Consider the following 23,307-nt stretch of genomic DNA (forward strand, 5'->3'; position numbering starts at 1 on the left):
GATGACTTTTTTGGCATTTAGGAAAGTAGTCATGTCTTTTCTTGGTTACCCACATCCTATAATCCTATACCCAAACAAATTTTTTTTTAACTGCAGAGCTTGTTAAAAAAAAGAATTGTTCCTTTTTTTTGAGACAGAATCTTGCTCTGTCGCCCAGGCTGGAGTAGAGTGGCACGATCTCGGCTCACTGCAACCTTCACTTCCTGGGTTCAAGCAATTCTGTCTCAGCCTCCTAAGTAGCTGGGATTACAGATGTGTGCCACCATGCCCGGCTGATTTTTGTAATTTTAATAGAGACAGGGTTTCACTGTGTTGCCCAGTCTGGTCTTGAACTCCTGGCCTCAAGCTATCCGCCTGCCTCAGTCTCTCAAAGTGATTACAGGCGTGAGCCACTGTGCCGGCCCATTGTTCTTTATTATTAAGTTTAATCTTGTTAGTTTTGATTCATCATTACAGCTGAAGTGTTTTATTTTCTAGTTTAAGTCATTTATAAACTCTGTCTTTAAAATATTTTATTTTGAAATAATTACAGATTAATAGGAAGTTGCAAAGATAGTTTAGAGAGATCCTGTGTACACTTTTCCTATTTTGCCCCAAAGGTTACATCTTACGAATTGTAGTGTAATATTATAACCAGATGTGAGACCCTGTCTCTAAAAAATAAAAACAAAAACAGACCAGCCCCAGGAAACGGATGTTGGTACAGTGTGTGTGTATAGTTCTATGTCATTGTAATTCTACCTGTAGATTCCTTGAACTACCACTGTGATAAAGTTACAGAATTATTTTCTCACTACCAAGATCTCTCTGGTGCTATTCCTGTATAATTACACTTACTCCTCTCCCTCCACTGTTCTTAACCACTACTCTGTTTCCATCTCTATAATCTTATCATCTCCATAATACATGTTCCTCAATAGATTAATATTTAAACTGATGGTGGTACATCATACACTAAATACTACTCAGCAGTAATGCTACTACTCATACAATGTGTGCCTTTTTTTTGAGACAGAATCTCGCTTTGTCGCCCAGGCTGGAGTGCAGTGGCATGATCTCGGCTTACTGCGACCTCTGCCTCCTGGGTTCAAGCGATTCTCCTGCCTCAGCCTCCTGAGTAGCTGGGATTACAGGTGCCCGCCACCAGGCCCGGCTAATTTTTGTATTTTTAGTAGAGGTGGGTTTTCACCATGTTGGCCAGGCTGGTCTCAAACTCCTGACCTCAAGTGATCCACCTGCCTCGGCCTTCCAAAGTGCTGGGATTATAGGTGTGAGCCACTGTGCCCGGTCACTATTTTATATTTATCTGATCAAGTAAGTGTGTAATGATTTCTCATCATTTTCATTTCCTTAATGGCTACTGATGTCAAACATCTTTTCATGTGCTTATTTGCCACCTGAATGTCATCTTCCTGGAAATGCCTTTTCATGTATTTTGTTCATTTTTAAATTTGACTATTTATATTTTTACTGTTGTGTTTTGAGAGTTCTTTATTTTTAATTGTATTTTAAAATTTATATTTTTTAGAAACAGGGTCTCTCTCTGTTGTCCAGGCTGGAGTGCAGTGGCACAATTGCAGCTCAGTGCAGCCTTGAACTCCTGGGCTCAAGTGCTCCTCCTACCTCAGCCTCCTGAGTAGCTGGGACTACAGGTGTGCACCACCACACCTGGTTAATTTTTAAATTTTTAAAGTTTTGTAGAGATGATATCTCACTATGAGTTGTTTATATATACTAGATATAAGTCCGTTGGTCAAATATGTGGTTTATAATAATTTCTTCCAGTCAGTAGCTTGGTTTTTTACCTTCACAGAGTTTTTCACAAAGTTTTTATTTTTGATGAGCTAGCTTTTTGATTCATTGATTTTTCTCAAATTTCCTGTTTGTCAGTGATTTCTGCTGTTACCTTCATCATTTCATTCCTTTTGCTCGCCTAGGATTTATTTTGCTTTTCTTTTTCTAGATTCTTAAGGTGGGGTGGGGTCATAGATTATCAGTTTGAGACTCTTTTCTTATATGAGCATTTAGTGCTAAATTTTTCCTTATTAGCACTGCGTTAGATGTGTCATTCCCCCCAATTTTGACATATTTTCGTTTCATCCTGTTAATGTATTTTTTAGTTTCTCTGAAACTTCCTCTTTGACTATGGATTCTTACAACTGTGTTTTTAAATTTCCAACTGTGTAGGAGATTTTCTCTTTATCTTTTTGTTACTGATTTCTGGGGTAGTTTTATTGTAGTCCGAAAATACACTCTGTATGACTTAAATTCTTTTACATTTATTGAGGTTTGTTTTATGGTCCAACATAAGGTTTATTTTAGTGTAAGCTGCATGGACACTTGAAAGCAATGTGATTTCTCTTCTTGTTTGGCAGAGCGTTCTATAAAAATGTCAGTTAGAGCCTATAGGTTGATGGCATTGTTGAATTCTTTGATATTCTTGCTTATTTTGTTTGTACTTGTTCTATTAATTGTTGAGAGAGAGGCATTGAAGTTTACAATTAAAATTGTGGATTTGTATATTTTTTTCCCCATCAGTTTTTGCTTCACATATTTTGCAGCTCTGTTTTTTGGTGCATACCCATTTAGGATTTCTATGTCTTCTTGATGGATTGACTCTTTATCATATGTCCCTGTCTATAAGTGGTAATTTTCTTTGCTTGAAAGACTACTTTTTCTTACAGCAGTATAGCTGCTGGTCCTTTCTTTTGATTAATGTTTGCATGGAATATCTTTTTTCATCTTTCTACTTTCAACCTACTTATATCATTACATTTGAAGAGAGTTTCTTGTAGACAGCAGAGTTCAGTTTTATTTTTTAATGCACTCTGCCAGTATCTATTTTTAATTGGTATGTTTAGACCATTTATATTTATTGTAATTATTGATTTATGCTTTTCTGTTTATTCCTTATGTTTTTTGTTTTTCTGTTTTGTTTTGCCTATCTTCTATGGGTTATTTGTACATTTTTTTTAGAATTGCATTTCGATTTATCTATAGTTTTTTTTTTTTTTTTTTTTGAAACAGAGTCTCACTCTGTCACCCAGGCTGGAGTGCAGCGGCATGATCTCAGTTCCCTGCAACCTCTGGCTTCCGGGTTCAAGCTATTCTTGTGCCCCAGCCTCCCAAGTAGCTGGGATTGCAGGCATGTGCCACCACTCCCAGCTAATTTTTATATATATTTTTTAGTAGAGACAGGGTTTTGCCATGTTGGCCAGGCTGGTCCTGATCTCCTGAACTTAAGTGATCTGCTCGCCTTGGCCTCCCAAAGTGCTGGGATTACAGGCGTGAGCCATTGTACCTGGCCTGTCTATTGTGTTTTTGCATACATCTCTTTGTATAGTTAAGTGGTTGTTCTAGTTATTATATATTATTTAAAAGAATATATATATATATATTTTCCCCTTGATCTACTGGTATCAATATTTTACCAGTTGGAATGAAATGTAGAAACCGTACCTCCCTGTAGGTCCCTTTACCCCTATTTTTTTTCTTTTCTTTTTTTTTTTTCTGAGATGGAGTCTCACTCTGTCTCCCAGGCTGGAGGGCAGTGGCACGATCTTGGCTCACTGCACGCTCCGCCTCCTGGGTTCAAGCAATTCTCCTGCCTCAAGCCTCCCAAGTAGCTGAGATTATAGGTGTGTGCCACCACACCCAGCTGATTTTTGTATTTTTAGTAGAGATGGGGTTTCACCATGTTGGCCAGTCTGGTCTCGAACTCCTGATCTCAGGTGATCCCCTTGCCTCAGCCTCCCAAAGTGCTGGGATTAGAGGTGTGAGCCACCGTGCCTGGCCCCCCTTTCTAATATAATTGTCTTAAATCTTTCCTTGATATACATTGAATCTCATGAGATTCACATCAGTTATAATTTTTGCTTCAACTGCCAGACATAATTTAGAAAACTCAAGAGGAAAAGGAAAATAATTATGATCGATATTTTTGCTCTTTCCATTGTTTTCTTTTTTCTTGATGTACCCAAATTCCTTCTTTTATCATTTCTTTTCTCTTTAGATAACTTCCTTTAGCCATTCTTTTTAATATTTATTTATTTTTTCTTAATTAAAGAAACATAGGCTGGGCACGGTGGCTTACGCCTGTAATCCCAGCACTTTGGGAGGCAGAGGCAGGCGGGTCACGAGGTCAAGAGATTGAGATCATCCTGGCCAACATGGTGAAACCCTGTCTCTACTAAAAATACAAAAATTAACTGGGCGTGGTGGTGTGCATCTGTAGTCCCAGCTATTTCGGGAGGCTGAGGCAGGAGAATTGCTTGAACCTGGGAGGTGGAGGTTGCAGTGAGCTGAGATTGTGCCACTGCACTCCAGCCTGGGTGACAGAGCGATACTCCATCTCAAAACCAAACCAAACCAGACCAAACCAAACCAAACCAAAACAAAACAAAACAAAAAGTAATAGACTGCCTGAACATCCCAAGCCATTCTTTTGAAGTAGGTGTGCTGTTGACAAATTGTGTTAGTTTTATTTCAACGGAAAGTCTTGATTTGCTCTATTCTCAGGGGATATTTTTGCTGAACATAGAATTCTGGATGGACAGTTCCTTCCACACAAAAATGTTGTGGTACCTTTTTTTTTGGTGTGTGTGTGTCAAGATTTCTGATGAGAAATGTCCTTGGAAGCTGAATTTTTTTTTTTTTTTTTTTGGTCTTTAGCTTTGAGAAGTTTGAATATAATGTGTTTTGGAATGGATTTTGTTTTGTTTTGTTTTGGGTTAACTTATTTGGGGTTTGTTCTGTATTGAATCTATTAGTTTATTTCTTTTTTTTCTTCCCTTTTTTTTTTCTTGCCAAATTTGGCAGTTTTAGCCATTGTTTCTTTGCGTTCCTTCCAGTCCTGCCTTCTTTCCCTTTTCCTTCTGGGAATTGTAATCCACGAATGCTAAATCTTTTCTTATATATCCCAGATGTCCCTGAGACTCTGGGCTCTGTTTTTTTTTTTTTTTTTTTAACTTCTTCCAGTCTATTTTCTCTCTTTTGTTTGGACTGGGTAATGTCTGTTATTCTGTCTTCAAGTTCAGTGTTTCTTTCCTCTGTCCTTTTCTTCTGTTGAGGCCATCTCTTAAGATTTTTATTTCAGTTATTGTGATTTTTAATTCTAGAATTTCCATATGGTTTTGTCTTTATATCTTGTTTCTTTGCTGTGGCTTTGTATTTGCTTGCTGAGACTTCCTTTTATTTTCCATTTGTTTCAAGAGTCAAGAGTATTTGAGATTGCTCATTGAGGCATTTTGTGATGGCTCCTAAAATCCTTGTTTGATAATGATAATGTCTGTTATCTCGGTGGCATTGTCTATTCATTGTCTTTTCTCTTTTCAGTTGAGATGTTACTGGTTTTTGCCATGGTGAGAGTTTTAAAGTGGAAACCTAGATACTTTGGGTATTATGTTATGAGGTTCTTATTTTAATTTTGTGTTTTAGCAAGTCTTTTCTGACACTACTCCAGCAGGGGAATGGGGATACCACTTATTATTGCCAGTGTGGGGGTCAAAGTTGAGCTTCTCCGTTTGGCCTTTGTTGACACTCACTTGGGGAGGAGCTCCATGTTACTGTTGGGTCTGGGTGGAAGTGGGGACTGTGGTATGTTGTGGTGTACTAGAGATAGCTTGGGTGACATAGATTATTTAGACAGATTTCTCCATTGTGTTCATAAGAACTGTTTGGGCCACATCTTGTTCCATAGGTATAGGCAAAATATTTGGAATATAAGCTCTATAGACTTTTATTTTCTTGCATGGATACAGTTGCTTCCTGTATAGTTGTTAAAAGAAGTGTACTTTGTGTGTGTGTGTGTGTGTGTGTGTGTGTGTGTGTGTATGTGTTTTAATTTATTTTTATTTTTATTCTTTTTGATTATTATTATTTTTTACATGGAGTCTTGCTCTGTCGCCAGGCTGGAGTGCAGTGGCGTGATCTCGGCTCACTGCAGCCTCCACCTCCTGGGTTCAAGCAATTCTCCTGTCTCAGCCTCCTGAGTAGCTGGGACTACAGGTGCGCACCACCATGCCCAGCTAATTTTTGTGTTTTTAGTAGAGTTGGGGTTTCATCATGTTGGCCAGGATGGTCTTGATCTCTTGACCTTGTGATCCGCCCACCTCAGCCTCCCAAAGTGTTGGGATTACAGGCATGAGCCACTGCGCCCGGCTATCTTTACAATCTTTTATATTGACTTGACAGTTTAATTCTGTATTCACACACAATTAAGTTTGATCTTGCCTAGAGGATAGGATCTGTCACTTGTGTTGGCACATTGGCCAGTGGCCCTTTGGAATACCAAACTTGTACATCAGATGGTTTTGTGTGGTGTCAGTCAGTGTGCCATTGAATGGTGTGGTCAGAGATGGATGTTATCTATTTTTACAGATCACCTCAGTCGTCGTGGCCCACAAGACTTTTCTAGCCCATGTTCAGCCCAAGGTCTCCAATGTCCTCTTCACTTCTCATTTCAGCCCCAGTGTTTCCACTTCACTCGTGCTTTCTTCAGTTCTGCTGAAGTTCTGTCCTTTACTTGTGTGCCACTGTTTATAATTTGATATCTTTGAGACTTTAAATGTGGCAGTGAGTTGGAATGAGAAAAGGAGGTGGGGAAAGTGGTTTCTGCCCTGTGTCTTTTTCTTTTCACCTTTTTATCCTGTTACCTCAAGATGCCCTTCTGAGAAAAAGGCTTCAGTTTCACTCTTTTTTTTTTTTTTTTTTTTGAGTTGGAGTCTCACTCTGTCACCCAGGCTGGAGTGCAGTGGCATCATCTCAGCTCACTGCAACCTCCGCCATCTGAGTTCAAGCAATTCTCCTGCCTTAGCCTCCTGAGTAGCTGGGATTACAGGCATGGGCCACCATGCCCAGCTAATTTTTGTATTTTGTATTTTTTTTTAAGAACAGATGGGGCTTCACCATGTTGGCCAGGGTGGTCTTGGATTCTTGACCTCAGGTGATCTGCCCGCCTTGGCCTCCCACAGTGCTGGGATTACAGGCGTGAGCCACTGCTCCTGGCCTCAAATTCACTCTTATAGCTGTGTTGTTATTCTTCATTTGTAGTAAATTGGAGATTCCAGATAATCTACTTTTAGAAATAATTGTATATGTTTACTAATTTGTCTTGGAACAAATTTTAATATAAATTTCTAGCTAGCTTAATAGCTCTCTGTTTGAGAAAATTCTATAGCCTGACATAACCTTGAAAACTTTTCATTTGGAAATGAGGCATTAAAGGTAAATGATTTTGAGAGGTAACAGGGTAAACGCTTTAGCTCACAAACAAAAGATTAGCTTTTACTTTTATTTTGTTTGTTTAGCTTCTTTTTAATAGCTGAAAAACCAATATACCCAGTAGAAGAAGCAAAAGTCACCAGTAGCTCTACCATCCATGGTTAACCAGTATTAATCTTTTGTCTGGCCATCTTATTTTTCTGAATTTACATTAAACACACCTGTGCAACTCTGTCTGAAGTGGAGTCATACTGTGGATATTCTAAAAGGCAACTTAGTAGCTCTTGTTTTTTTTTTTTTGGAGACGGTGTCTTGCTCTGTCACCCAGGCTGGAGTGCAGTAGCGCGATCTCGGCTCACTCCAACTTCCGCCTCCCAAGTTCAAGTGATTCTCCTGCCTCAGCCTCCCAAGTAGCTGGGATTATAGGTGCCCGCCACCATGCCTGGCTAATTTTTGTATTTTTAAGTAGAGATGAGGTTTCACCATGTTGGTCAGGCTGGTCTTGAACTCCTGATCTCAGGTGATCTACCTGCCTCGACCTCCTAAAGTGCTGGGATTACAGGCGTGAGCCACCGCGCCCGGCCTTAGCAGCTCTTTCTAAGGATTCGATATAATTTATTTACCTGATCTCTGATTTCAGGTCAGTTAACTTTCCTCCTTCAATTTGTTGCTAGTATAATTAGTTCTACAAAGAGTGTTGTTGTATATATACTTTTATTTACTCAATGATTATTTCTCTAGAATGAAATTCTAGAAGTGGAATTGCTGGATAAACATATTATAATATTTTTCTCAGTTTTTCTCTGGAATGGTTGTATCTGGGTACCTGTTCAGTTCCACCAGTCACAGATTTGGTCTCCAATTTAGTATAGATAATATTGTTGATTGAGTACTATTCTATACCACAGTCTCTGCTAAACACTTTGTAAACATTGTTCCATTTAATACTTACCACCCTGATAGGTAGTGGTATATGCATTTTAGAGGAGAGAGCACTGAGGGTTAATAATAACTTTCCTCAAGTCAGCTAACTAGTAAGGGCTCAAACCTAGGTTTTCATAACTTCAAAGTCTGTGTGCTCATTCATGAAGTAGCTGTGCAGAAAAATTAACTTGGCTGGACTGTTTGAAGAAATTAGTTCATATCAGAAACTTTTTTTTGTTTGTTTGTTTTGTTTGTGACAGGGTCCTGTTCTGTTACCCAGGCTGGAGTGTGGTGGCGGGATCATGGCTCACTGCAGCCTCAATTTCCCATTCCCCTTGTCTCAGGCTTCCAAGTAGCTGGGACTCCCGGCTAGTTTTTGTATTTTTTTTTTTGTAGAGACAGGTTTTCACCATGTTGCCCAGCCTGGTCTCAAACTCCCAGACTTAAGCAATCTGCCTGTCTCGACCACCCAAAAGGCTGGGATTACAGGTGTGAGCCACTGTGCCTGGCCTCGAAACATTATTTACTCTCTCCTGAAATTCAGTTACAAGGATTTAAAAAAAATTTTTAATTAAAAACAGTTTTTAAAAATTTTAACTTTTTTGATATAGGGTCTCACTCTGTTGCTCAGGCTGGAGTGCAGTGGGGCTATCATAGCTCATTGCAGCCTCAACCTCCTGGGCTCAAGTGATCCTCCCGAGTAGCTAGGACTACAGGCATGTGTGCCATTGTGCCTGGCTAATTTTTTAGCTTTTTTAGAGATGGGGTCTTGCTATGTTGCCCAGGCTGTTCTGAAACTCCTGAGCTCAAGTGATCCTCCTACCTTAGCCTCTTGAGTCTCTAGGATTACATGCATGAGCCATGAGCCACCAGAGCTGGCTCTGATTTTAATTTTTTAAATTGACAGATAACATTGTGTGTTTTCATTGTGTATAATATGATGTTTTGAAGTATATATACATTGTAAATGGTTAAATCTAGCTAATTAACAAGTGCATTACCTCATATAGTCATCATTTTTGTGGTGAGAGCACATAACATATACTCTACATTTTTTAAGAATGCAATATATCGTCATTAACTGTTGTCACCTCGTTGTATGCTAGATCTCTTGTAATTTATTTCTCCTATCTAACTGTAGTTACGTATTTTTTGACCAACATCTCCTTGTCCTTCCCATCCCCGAACAGCCTCAGCCCCCGGTAACCACTATTCTACAGCCTACCTCTATGAGATCAACTTTTTAAGATCCTGCATATGAATGAGACCATGTGATATTTGTCTTTCTGTGCCTGGCTTATTTTACTTAACATGATGCCCTCGAGGTTCATCCATGTTGTGGGCAGATGGCAGAGTTTCCTTTTTTTTTAAATGGCTGAATAGTATTCCACTGTTTATAAAGCCACATTTTCTTTATCTATTCATCCATTAATGGACACGTAGGTTGGTTCCAGATCTTGGTTATTGTGAATAGTGCTACAGTAAACATGGGAGTGCAGATAGCTCTTTAACATACTGATTTCATTTCCTTTGGATATATGCCCAGTAGTGGGATTGTTGGATCATATGGTAGTTCTATTTTTAATTGTTTGAGGAGCCTCTATACTGTTTTCCATAATGGCTCTACTGATTTGCATTCCCATGTATAGTGTATAAAGGTTCTCTTTTTGTCACATATCACCAACACTTATTATCTTTTGCTTTTTTGATAATTGCCATTCTCAGTGGGGTGAGGTGATTGATATTGTGGGTTTGATTTGCATTTCGCCGATGATTAGTGATGTTGAGCATCATATACCTGTTGGCCATTTGTATGTCTTCTTTTGAGAAATGTCCATTCAGGTCTTTTGCTCATTTTTCACTTGGGTTATTTGTTTTTTTATTGCTGTTTGAGTTCTTTATATATTTCAGTTATTAATCTTTTGTCAGGTAGGTAGTTTGCAAATAGTTTCTCCCATTCTATAGATTGTCTCTTCACTCTGTTGATTGTTTTCTTTGCTATGCAGAAGATTTTTAGTTTGATGTAATCCCAGTTATCTATTTTTGTTACCTGTGCTCTTGAGGTCTTGTCCAAAAAAATCCTTGCCCAGACCAATGTCATAAAGCATTTTACCATTTTCTTCTAATAGTTCCACAGTTTCGGGTCTTACATTGAAGTCTTTAATCCATTTTGAGTTAATTTTTGTATATGGTTGAGAGATAGGCATTCATTTTCATTCTTCTGCATGTGGATATCCAGTTTCCCCAGTAACATTTACACTTTGCCCGTTGTGTAAAATCAGTTGAGTGTAAATACATGGATTCATTTCTGGGCTCTTTGTTCCACTGGTTTATATGTCTGTTTTTATACCAGTACCATGCTGTTTTGATTACTGTAGCTTTATAGTGTACTTTGAAGTCAGGTAGTGTGATCCCTCCAGCTCTCTTCTTTTTGCTTAAGATTCCCTTTACTATTTGGGGTCTCTTCTGGTTCCATGTGAACTTAGGATTATTTTTTCTATTTCTGTGAAGGATGCCATTGGTATTTTGATAAGGACTGTACTGATTGTGTACATCACTTTGGTCAGTAACTCACAAAGATTTTGATGTTTTAATTCAGAGAAATTTTATCTAGCACTTACATTTGTATAGCTACAGAGTCATACTTTCATCAGAAATACATTAAGGATAGTGAGAAGCCATTAGTATATTTATGGAATTAGGTTTATGTTAGAATTATTTAGGTATAGTTTGACCATTTTTCAAACCCACAATAAATATTTTAGTGGAGTAAAATGTTAATTTAACAAATATTTCTCCAATGTCTATTCTGACAGTCAACGGCCTGCTTAGGTGCAAATCCTGTCTGTGTCTCTTAGAAGCTGTGTGACCTTGATAGACTGTTAAGCTTCCATTTCTGTAAAATGCAGATAATAGTACCTGTCTCATAAGCTATTGTGAGGATTTAATAAAACAGTGTGCAAAAGGAAACACTTAGCAGAGTGTTCAATAAATGTAAACTTTTATTATTATTATTAGTTATTGACATCTGAGCCTCCCACTGGAGAAACAGTAAAAGATGGGTGTTATCTGACGTCAAGGAATCTACAGTTTGGTAGACTGATCTTAAACAATTGTAATTCATCCTGAAAAATGCCTTAATGCAGGTATGAAAGGGCCAGTGGAAGCATCAAACACGTGCAGAACTGCAGATTGTCAAGGAAGCCTTCAAGGGAGGAGATGGTGTTGATGTCAAGACCTGATGGATGAAAATAGCTCATGGGAGAGCTCAAGAGTGTGAGCAGGAGTTAGGAATTTCAATGGAAAATGGAATCTTTGTGATGCCCTCCACATTTCATTAGCTGTTAAATTCTGGAGTGAAGTTTGATATGATTATTTACTACTAAGTATATTCCCAAATATTTAAGGTTAAGATCTTATTAAAATAATGAATTATAAAGCCATTCATATTTGGAATTTTTATGTAATAGTTATTTGATTATGGTCCTTTTTTTTGGCTACAGATATCAACCAATAACATTCTAATTTATCCTTTTAATGGGAAATCGCGGCTTTTTTTCTCCCTGTAACAAGACTAAAAATACATTTTAAGGCTATGTGATGTAGAGTTTTATTATAGACATTATTTTTCAGTTTATTCTCCTTTTCTGTATTGTACAGAATTTTGTCCCCTTCTATATTGTATTTTAAATTTGGAAGCTACTGATGTATAGGCATTTCACTTACTATCTTGAGGGATTTTTCCACATAAAACTGAGAAATTTTAGCAGTGTACCTTCTGTCAGTATAAAAGCAGAGCAGCTCATTTCCTTTGTCCCATTCTGAAAATCATACCAGAATAGAATAGCCTGTATCTGTATTATTTTATGTACTCATTGACATTGTCTTTTCTGTGAGCACCCTTCACCCCACATGGAACCCTAATAATGAAGATTTACTTGTGTGTATATAAGGATATTATCCCTTTTGATCATCTAAATAGATATGGATAGTGATAGAAATCTGTGTGTGTTTTTTTTAAGGTATTGCCATCAGAGAGTCAGCAAAGGTAGTTGACCAAGCCCAAAGGAGAGTGCTGAGGGGAGTTGATGACCTTGACTTTTTCATAGGAGATGAAGCCATCGATAAACCTACGTATGCTACAAAGGTAAATTTCCGACAGGTGTTTGCTTCTCTAAGTGTAGAGCAGTAGGATGAGTAATGCAAAATGGTCATCTAGAAGTTGTATTTGTGAGTTGTAGAATGTGTTTCTATTCTTATGTTTGAATTCTTATGTTTGAATAGAGGTGGTGGTGGTGGTTGGTTTTGAATGGGGGTATTTTTGATTGGAGAATTAAGAGAATTAGTAGATCCCTGGAATGCAGAATAGACTCAGGAAACACCAGGTCACACACGAAAGCAAGATCCCCTCCTCTGGAAAATTGTTGACAGGTTGACTAACCTGTCAGATGAGGGAAAATTACAGATTGGTTAATTAGAAAGAAACACTAACGTTATTTAAGCAGACTTTTTTTTTTTTTTTAAAGCTCCAGAGCCAATTGTATTATAATTAGCTGCAGTTTTCTATCTGTTCCTCATTGTATTTTTTGTTGTTGTTTTTTTAGAGATAGGTCTTACTCTGTCATCCAGGCTAGAGTGCTGTGATGCCATCTTGGCTCACTGCAGCCTCGAGCTCCTGAGCTCAAGCAATCCTCTCACCTCAACTTCCCAAGTAGGTAGGACTACAGGCATGCACCACCATGCCTGGCTGATTTTTTAATTTTTTGTAGAGACAGTGTCTTGCTATGTTGCCCAGGCTGGTCTCGAACTCCTGGGCTCGAGTGAGCCTCCTGCCTTGGCCTCCCAAAGCGTTGGATTAGAGGCGTGAGCCACTGTGCCTGGCCTGTCTCCGTGTCATTGTTAAGATGATTCTTTGTTTGTAGAAATGAGTGGAGGAGAATATGAACAATAATGTAACTTAATCTTTTTTTTTCCAAATGCTGTTGTTTCTTTACAAGAATTAACAAAAACTGCAATGAGAAGGAGACCTTTATTCTGTAATAACACAGTTTCTTCTGTGCCACTGTTAAACTGTTGCTCTTATTGTTGTGAACTGAGGCTTGACAACTCTGGTTTCTCTTCCTCCAGTGGCCGATACGACATGGAATCATTGAAGACTGGGATCTTATGGAAAGGTTCATGGAGCAAGTGGTTTTTAAATATCTTCGAGCTGAACCTGAGGACCATTATTTTTTAATGGTGAGTAACTGGAACTAAGAGGAATATATTCCTGTAAATTCCAAATTGCTTAGATTTTAAACTGAAGATATTCTTTTCTAGGGCGTTTTAAATTTCTTCTAAAGATATGTGCATGAATCAGGCTGCTTTTTTGAAAATAAAGCTCAATAAAAATGTTCAGAACAAAAAGGGGCTTGTTCGCTTACCAAACAGGAAGCCCAAGTGAGGCAGCTCTAGGGCTGTTGTTTTAGCAGCTCAGCGATGGAATTGCACATGCAGCCTAGGGCACTAGCTGGAGCTCTTCTGTTTGTTCCCCTTGGGTCCCAGGGTGGCTGCCAAATTCCTAGATCACCTCTTTGGACATTTCCATACAGAGATAGAAGATTTTCCTTGCACTTTTTAAGAATTTAGAGACCCTTCCCCAGAAACCTTCCCAGCACATTTGCCCCATCTGCCTATGCCTAACCTGGTTAGAGCAATAGGAATGAATTTACTGTGAGTGGTTTAGATTCATGAAGACTTTCTCCTTGGGGCGGGGACCAGGAGAACCTGTCTGATGTTCTGGACCCTGGAGGAAGGTAAGTAACTAAACAGGCCTCCAAAAGCAAGGACAATAGAAGGAGGAATGGATTTGGATAAACCAACTGCCTACTTTAGTTTTCTTGAGACATAGCAAGATGATTGTAATTATTGCCACTTATAGCAGAGGAAACCAGGTCAAGATGTTATTTTTTTCTAGGGTTTAAGTGTTACTGTAAAATAAAACTGAACTGAGTTATGGGCCCTAATTATATACTTAACTGATTTCATTTAAATGAAATGAAACATCACAGATAAATGAGAAGAAATATCTCCTCGTTCTCTAGTGGTTCTACTCAACATTACATGTTTTCTTCTGTGAGATGCTCTTTTCAAGTTAAAATTAATTGTATGTACAGAATCCTTGCTTTATAGAGGGCAGTTTCATGTGACGTAAGCTGCGTATTAAACCCTGCATAATTTAGGTTTGGATTTTTTTTCATGCAAGTACATTGGTCGAATGGTCCCAGATCCAATTATAAGATTCTTTCTGATGTTAGAATATGAAGTGTTTTTAAGAATTATCTGGTATAAGAAATATTTTAAGTATAAGGCTAATAGTTAATGGAATAACTATTAAATATGGAATAACTCTATAACGAATATATGTATTTAATGTATATTAAAGCCAGTCTTTGATCTTTTTTCCCTGGCTGTGTCTTCACAGCTGAAATTGCCAAGCATGGCTACTGCGTTTCACAGGCCACTCTGTTTTCTCTGTACATCCACAGTGGTTTATTTTATTTTACTGTTTCGCTCTGTATTTTATTTTTCCAGAAATGGGATCTTGCTCTGTTGTTGAGGTTGGAGTTCTGTGGCACAGTCCTAGCTCACTGCAGCCTCGGACTCTGGGCTCAGTTGATCCTCCTGCCTCAACCTCCTGAGTAGCTTGGACCACAGGTAGAAGCCACTAGCCTGGTTAATTTTTAAAAATTTTTTGTGGAAATGGGGTCTTGCTATGTTGTCCAAGCTGGCCTCAAGCTCCTGGGCTTAAGTGATCCTCCCACTTTAGCCTCCCAAAGTGTTGGGATTACAGGCATGAGCCACCATTCCCGGCCCACAGTTGTTTATGTGGAGCAAATGGAGCCAAGAAACTGACTGTGTGTGAGTAGCTTTGTCTTTACAGCCAAAACAAATCACAGATTCCCACCTGTCAGATTTGGCATTTTTCCTTCTGTAGCGTATCACATAAACTACCTGTTGGATAGGATTTTAGGAGCAGGCACCGAGCCCAGCTGCTTCCTTCTGTCTACTTCAGCTTCCCATGCCAGGAGTTCTTGCTTTACTTAGAGGGACATCTAATCTTAGGCATGTGGAGCAAATATGGACCACCACACAGCTCACAGGAATTTTTATTAAAGGGGACTCTTCTTCTGATTTAGCTGGCATACATGAGATAGTAAAATGTAACCACTTGCCAGGATGGAATTGGAGGGGTTTGGTGTGAACATGGAAAAGGCCATTTGCTAAAAATGGGTACCTGCAATGAATGTTCAAAAACAATCAAGTTTATTATTAAAAAGATAAGAAAATATTGTATTACATGTGTTGTGCTTTGAATTCTGCAAGTCATTTTGTTGCATGTTGTGGTTGAGGAAGTGATGAGAATGGTAAATTTCCTTCTGGTATTTGTCCTTAACCGTGTGTTAATGGAATAGTTAAAGGGGAGTGAACCAGGTGGAAAGATTTAAGGCCAAGCCATCCAAGTGAATTGAAGACATTAAGAGAGTCTTAAGAGGCCCAAATGATGGACCCCACAGGAGCTCACAGAATTATCCTTTCTGACAGCCGTGCCCAGTCATCTGAACCTGCAGAGAGAATGAGCTCCTTGCCACTGTTTTCAGGGAGGTGCAGAGACTCAGCTTACACTGATTATGTGGACTGAGCAGACGGCACCTGGGAACTCCACTCTTCCCCGATACTGCATTGCCCAGAGCTTAGAACGCACTCAGATGTCAAAGAGATGCAGTGCTCTTGAGTGGAAACTGAATTAGAACTTCAGAAGGGATTTGCAAACTTTTTGAATATAAATCCTGCAAGAGCAAACAAGCAGCACATGCAGACGACCAGCAATGAGAGGGCGTGGTGACTCTGAGGACCTGACTTGGTTAGGGTGACGAGAGCGGGGGAGTGTGGAGAGAGGAGGTCAGGCAGCCTTTGCCCAGTGTAGACAGTGAGCCACATGACTAGTTTTGTGTTTTAGGGAGACTTTATGGGCAGACACCTCTGGCACACAGAGTCTTGAAGATGACCCCATGTGAGGTGACAGGTGCCTCCGAGGAGGGCATAGGGTGAGAATGGCAGGAGTGGGTGGAGGGGAGTTCTGTCATTTACGAGGTTCTTAAAATTATGTAAGGAGATATGTATAGTCAAAACCACCCATGAAAATCCCTCAGGAAGGGCCCGTTTATACAGCTCTGAGTCAGTGGGAGAAAATGGATTTTCCCTCAGCGTGGAGGAACTTTCTTCTGCACCAGCTGGGGTGGTTGACTTACATTTAGGAATACAGTATGGTGTGTGGAAGCACACATTGTTTGTTAGGTTGCCCTCAGTCCAGCACTTTGCTTCCACTCCCAGTATGTTGAAACTGAGACCGCCTGAGAACAATCGGACTCCCAGAGGCGGTACTCATTAAGGAGCCCGGGCAGACATTGTATTGAGCAATCAGGCTTTCAGAGCCAGTACTCATTAAGGAGCCCGGGCAGACGTTGTATCGCTCATGGAGTTATTTCGCCTGCTCTCATATGTGGTCTCATTGTTCTGGCTTGTACCCTCACTAGCTTTGTATGCTGTTGTGTTTTTGGAGCATGTACAGTTGGTTGGGGTAAGTTACATAGAGTTAGCAGAGATACACAGGAGGCAGAATTGATGGGTCTTAGTGATGAGAATTGGTAGCAGTTAAGAGAGAAATCTAGGATGACTCAGATTTTGAGATGGGGCAGTGCATGGATGATAATGTGATTGGTTAAGATGGGAAACATGAGAAGAAACTCACTTGAGGGAGGGAGGAGGAAGAAGGAGAGTTTGGTTTTGTACATGCTGAGGTCTAAGGGTCTAACTGGGCTGCATAGGTAAAGAAGCCGAGGAGCAGCCAGCTCCAAGCAGCAGGTGTTGATGTAGGAGTCAGTAGCATTCACATGTTGAAAGTTGATGGAAAATTAACTCTGATTACTAAAAATAAAACATACCATCCATGGTATTTTAGAGATGAACCTACGAATACATGATTATCTTGAAATCTCTAGGTAAAGTTAGTGCTCTGTGAAATCATTTTCTTCATGAACCTGGTGAAATTAAAAATTGGTAGCCATAGCAGTGCCCTACATCCGAATCACAATTGCATTATGTCCTAGTTTCCTTCCTGAATTCTTGAGAATGGTTAGACCTGCCTTGGGCACTTCACTAACCAGTGTAGACCTAGCCAGTGTAGAGGTCAGCTTTCTTGGATTTGCTAAGTCACCTCCTGCACGTACTTTCCAGCTTCCAGTATATTGTCGCCTCCTCTCCTATTCTCGCTTCCTTGAGGATTTGTATTTTTAAAAATGTTTCTTTACTGTAGTTTTAGAGGGGCATGGAGGTGGAGTAATATTAGATACATATGTTCAATTTTCTATCTTTATCCAGAAATATGGGTTGGTTTTATGATAGTCATTATTCATTTTTAAATCAATACCAGGTGATAATTTTACCATTGTTATGAATAAAAATGTTTATGTAGCTTGCATTCATTGATACTTTGATGCTTCTATATTTAAAAAAACCAGATGATTCTCTTTCTCTTCTCACTGCTGCACTTGACTAGTCTTAAAGAGAGGAAAAACTCCAGAAAAACTGGACATCCCCAATTTAGATCTTGTTATAATAATAGTTTGAGAAAATTTTAATTACATTTGTCTCCTAAAGGAATAATTATAACATCAATAGTGGTGGATAGAGATGAAATGGGAGATTGACTGAGATGGAGGGTTTGTGGTTGTGGTCCATAGAACCCATAAGGATATGGCCTGAATAATGTCGATTTTGATTCAAGAACCAGGAGAACACCATTATATTGTAAGCGTTCCCTTAAATGGAAATACAGAGATTTTAATTCTTCAAAGATGGTGAACTGTTTTTAGCAGCAAGTAATAGAAATATAAAAGCAGTAGTTTAAAAAAGTTAAGGCTTTATTTTTCTTAAATAAATTTGTAGCAGAGTCCAGTGCTGATATGGCAGCTCTCTGGTGTGGCTAAGGATCTCTGTACTCTAGTGTCTTGAATATAGGGCTTTCATTCTAAGGATGCTCATGATCACAAGTTGATGACTGCAGCTCCAGCTATCACCTCTGTGTTCCAGGAAGGAAGAGGGTGTTAAGGGCAGGAGGCAAGTCTACTACTTGAGTCTACCTCAGCTTTGTAAGGAGCTTTCCTGGCAACCATACTCCAGCTTTTGTGTCTTACTGGCCAGAACTTACTCACTTAGTCATCTCTGTCCACAAGGAAGTCTGGGAAATGCTTTTTTCTGGGCCTGTTGCCATTTCCCATCATAGATCAGTGGTCTGTCAGTCATAAACTTGCAGTGTTGGTAAGAGCAGCTCACAATGCCTGCCATAGTGGTGTCCTCAAAGGCATGAAGGCAGTAGCAGACGAAAGAGTCAGCTGCTTTCACAACTCTGGCTGGATTTTCCCTATCTGGAGAGTGTCACCTGGGTTTGGGAGCCTCTGGCCAGGAGGAAGCTGTGGCAAGATATGCTGCATCTCCTGCCGTGGCGTTGCCATCTTGCTGCCGTAAGTCTGTCTGTGGATAAAATACACTAGGAAATTGGGAATTTAGATTAGGAGTTTGTGTGATCTTGCCCCACAGCCATAACTCGGAGTTTTAACACTTCACATAGAGATTATTTCCCCCTTCATTATAGTAGATTTGTAAGTATGGTATAGAAAATTTGGAAGATATCTATGGGACTTTTTATAGTCTTATCACATTAACATAGGTACTGTTGACATTTAGTATATTTTCATTTAATCTTTTTACCCATTTTTAAAATGATTTTACACTCAATATTATACTCCTCATTTTCTTACAGTTTTCATAACCCTTATTTTAACAGCTATATGATAATCTATATAGTAGGTATTTCCTGCTTTGCAGTTCCACTATTTTTAGTCATTTTCTTGGTTTTATAAGAAATAATGTAATCTTTGTGCATATAGTTTTTCCTATATTTCGAGTCTTTTTTACTTAAAAAGAACTAGCAGTGTTTGATTATGGAGTTCAGCAGCGTTAATAATGTTATTAGTCTCTGCACAGTGTGCCATTTCAGACTGCCATCAGCACTGTACAGGAGGCTTGCTTTCTTTGTACTCTTGTCAGCATTAATACTATTTTTGATTATTTAATGGATTAAAATTTACCGTATGCTTTAAATTTGCATTTTTGATAACTTTGACGTTATACATTTTTCCACATGTTGTATTTCCTCTTTTGCGAGCTGTCTATTCATGCCTGTCTCTTTTACGTATCATTGTTTTATTGCTTTTCTTGTTGCTGTGATTTCTATGAACTTTGTTTTTACTTAACTTTTTTTTATTCTAAAATACACGTAACAATTTATCATTTGAACCATTTTTGAATGTACAGCTTGGTGGCATTAGGTACATTCACAAACCATTGCCACCGTCTGTCTCCAGAAGCCTTTTCATCTTCCCAAACTAAAACTCTGTCCCCGTTGAACAGGAATTCTCTTTACTCCTTTACCTGCCCCTGGAATGCCCATTTCACTTTCTGTCTCTATACATTTGATGACTCTAGGGCCCTCATATAAATGGAATCATATAGTATTTGTCCTTTTGTGACCAGCTTACTTCACTTAGCGTCTTCAAGCTTCATCCATGTTGAAGCATGTGACAGGATTCCTTTCTTTTTAAGGCTGAATAATATTCCATTGTACATAGATACCACATTTTGCTTATTCTCTGGAAGCTTTCATATAATTAAGATAGAAAGCTTCTTTTGTTGTTATATTTGCAGCAGGTTAGTTTTACTCAGTTAATTTTTTGCCTTTCTCTTTTGGTTATTTCATTTGGACATCCATAACTTTAAATTTGTATGTGGTAAAACCCATTTTCCTTTGATGTTTGTATTTAATCTTCATCCATCTGGGATTTATTTGGATCATCATTTCACACTGAACTTAGACCCAGAGAGAATGCAGGGAGCCACGGTTAATCTGATTCTTGTTGGCAATGTCTTCGTACAGGTCTGTTTTTGCTTCAGGTTAAATAGGCAGCTCTTTGCTGGGAGGCAAGAAACCTTCCCCAGCTCTACTCAGAAATCTTCATACCTTCTTAACCTTTCTCTCCTGATACTTCCCCACCTCTGCTCAATTTAAATGTTTTGTTTATTTCACTTATAATTATGCTTGGGTTCCTATTCAAGATGAGAAACATAGGTTTCTTTAGTTAATATGTTATTTCTTCTGGAATGAGATACAATATTGGCTATTATGGCTGTTTATTAAGTACTTCTATGTGCCCAGCCCCATTCTAAGTGTTTACAAGTATTAACTCATTTTTTAATGCCACCAACAACCCTCTGAGATAGGTAATGTTATTAGGCCCATTTTTCAGATTGATAGGAGGTACCTTAAGAGAGAGATTGTACACACTACTATTGGACTCTGCATCTCTTACTCATGTGCTTTAAATGAAGGAAATCTAAAGTAGTAATCGCTAACATTTGTACTATTAACTGTGTTCTGGGCACTTCACTGCTATTAGCAAATTTAATCTCCTCAGCCCCTGAATAGGCGCATTGAAATAAATAACATGCTGTGGAGTACTTTTTAGGTTCCCTATTTGCAGCCTGTGTTTGAGTATGACTTCATTATTCTCCCTTCCACATTTTGAGATGGCTTCCTCTCTCCCATCCAGGAATTGATGGATTCTAATTACAGTGACTAAAACTTACTTGGGGCAGCATGTTTGAACTTTGCACCAGCTGTTGTGCCAGAGTTTAAAGTGCCAGGCTAGTTGGTAGGTAGATTTGCTTGCTTGTTGTTTGAAGAAGTGATGCACACACAGTGCAGATCTGAAAAGGTGCTGGAAGATTTCTAGGGAGCGTGCCCCCCTTGCCTCTTTCCTGCCTAGAGGAAGCCGCCCTTACCAGTTCTTAGCCAGCTGATTGTTCATATTCCAGGGGTGATTGTGTGTAGGCATATGGGTTAGCACACGCTTGTTTTTTTTTTTTTTTTTTTTTGAGACGGAGTCTTGCTCTGTAGCCCAGGCTGAAGTGCCGTGGCACGATCTCAGCTCACCGCAACCTCCGCCTCCCGGGTTCAAGCAATTCCCCTGCCTCAAGCCTCCTGAGTAGCTGGGACTATAGGTGCGCGCCACCACGCCTGGCTAATTTTTGTATTTTTAGTAGAGACGGGGTTTCACTATGTTGGTCAGGCCGGTGTCAAACTCCTGACCTCGTGATCGGCCCACCTCAGTCTCCTAAAGTGTTGGGATTATAGGCGTGAGCCACTGCGCCCGGCTAGCACACAGTTTTATTTTACACAAATGGTAGCACAATATGCATACTGTTGTACACCTTGGATTTTAGAATTAAACATTTTTTTTTGGTTTAAATTGTAAAAAAAAAAAAAAAACCCTAATACTATTTGTACCCTATTAGCCATTTTTAAGTGTACAATTCTGTAATGTTAACTATATTCACACTGTTGTGTAAGAGAGTCTAGAACTTTTCCATCTTGCAAAACTGAAACTCCGTACTCATTGAACGAGTCCCCGTTATTTCCCCTCTCCCCCCACCTTGTTTTTTGTTTTTGAGATGGAGTTAACTTTTGTTGCCCAGGCTGGAGTACAGTGGCACCACCTCAGCTCACTGCAACCTCTGCCTCCTGGGTTTAAGCAATTCTGCTGCCTCAGCCACCAGACTGGCTGGGATTACAGGCATGCATCACCACGCCCAGCTAATTTTTGTATTTTTAGCAGAGATGGGATTTCCCTATGTTGGTCAGGCTGGTCTTGAACTCCTGACCTCAGGCGATCCACCTGCCTCTGCCTACCAAAGTGCTGGGATTACAGATTACGGGTGTGAGCCACAGCACCCAGCCTGTTTTGTTTTTTTTTTTTTTTTTGAGAGAGAGTCTCTATGTTGTCCAAGCTGGAGTGCAGTGGCTATTCACAGGTGCAGTCATACAGCCACTACAGCCTTGACCTCCTGGGCTGGAGTGATCCTCCCGCCTCAGCCTCCTGAGTAGCTGGGACTACAGGCACACACCCGGCTACCACACCTTGTTTTTTAAAAATAGTTTTTGGCCTGGCATGGTGGCTCACGCCTTGTAATCCCAGCACTTTGGGAGGCCGAAGTGGTGGATCACTTGAGGTCAGGAGTTCGAGACCAGCCTGGCCAACATGGTGAAACCTTGTCTCTACTAAAAATAGAAAACTTAACTGAGCGTGACGGCATGTGCCTGTAATCCCAGCTACTCCGGAAGCAGAGGCAGGAGAATTGCTTGAATTCTGGGAGGTGGAGTCTCCCAGAGATCCAAGATTGGGCTACTGCACTTGAGCCTGGGTGACAGAGTGAGACTCTGTCTCAAAAAAAAAAAAAAAAAAAAAAAAAAGTTTTTGTTACAAATTGTTGAAGCAGAAGGATATTTAAGAATGTATACGGAATGGAGACACCTTTCTCATTTTCACTTAACAATTCATCGTAGAGATTGTTTCTTCATAGAGTTCATTTTTTTAAATTGTTCCAAAGTGTTTAGTGATGGGTATTCAGGTTGTTTCTGATCTTCTGATACAGACAATATTGACTTTTTACCTTTCCAAGCTACTTTGTTTTAGTTGGGTCTCTTAACCTCAGAATGTAATTTGATTTTGTTTTTGTTTTTAACTGAGAGACTTTTAGTAGTTGAATTTCCCATTTGTATTTGCTGATAATTTTAGTAATAGCAACTCACTTCCATTGAACACATGTGTGTGTCCAGTACTGCTCTAAGCACATTATTTAGACTGCCTTTAATCTTTCCAACTCTCTGAGCGGGGTACTAATTACCTGCACTTTACCCATGATGAGACTCAGGGAGAGAGGAAATAGCTTACCAAGCCTAGTAAAGTGGAAGGCTGGGATTTGATCCCAGTCAGTTTGACTTCACATCTCTTAATCGGACTGGTATGGCATGCTACTGTGTGACAGATATGTTTGGTCTTAATTTAGCTATTTTTTAAAAATGTTATGCTTCATGTTTTTAATGTGTTTTATTTATGTATTAGTATTTTTTAACTGAAGACTTGTTTTTCTCTTTGCTTTGTATTGGGTGTGTGTTCTTGGTAATAATTAAAAGGACTCATTTTTGCATATTGTAGTATAATTTGA

At 39.3% G+C, this 23,307-nt stretch overlaps 1 protein-coding gene across 5 annotated transcripts in view; it reads left to right on the forward strand.

The window, feature by feature from the left end:
- The window catches only part of ACTR3B (actin related protein 3B), a 1,036,264-nt gene that overhangs the window by 30,891 nt on the left and 982,066 nt on the right, over positions 1-23,307 (forward strand). For 3 of the 5 annotated variants that reach the window (XM_054495273.2, XM_054495277.2, XM_054495274.2), the window contains 2 exons: positions 12,168-12,292; positions 13,273-13,383. In XM_054495273.2, coding sequence (XP_054351248.1) covers positions 12,168-12,292; positions 13,273-13,383 — 236 coding nt within the window. Of the gene's footprint in view, positions 1-12,167; positions 12,293-13,272; positions 13,384-18,483; positions 18,708-23,307 lie in introns of those variants that run through there. The other 2 variants (XM_063668026.1, XM_054495278.1) reach the window with 2 other exon arrangements.

The sequence above is a fragment of the Pongo pygmaeus genome, chromosome 6 (assembly GCF_028885625.2).
Source record: "Pongo pygmaeus isolate AG05252 chromosome 6, NHGRI_mPonPyg2-v2.0_pri, whole genome shotgun sequence".
Classification (NCBI taxonomy): Eukaryota; Metazoa; Chordata; class Mammalia; order Primates; family Hominidae; genus Pongo; species Pongo pygmaeus.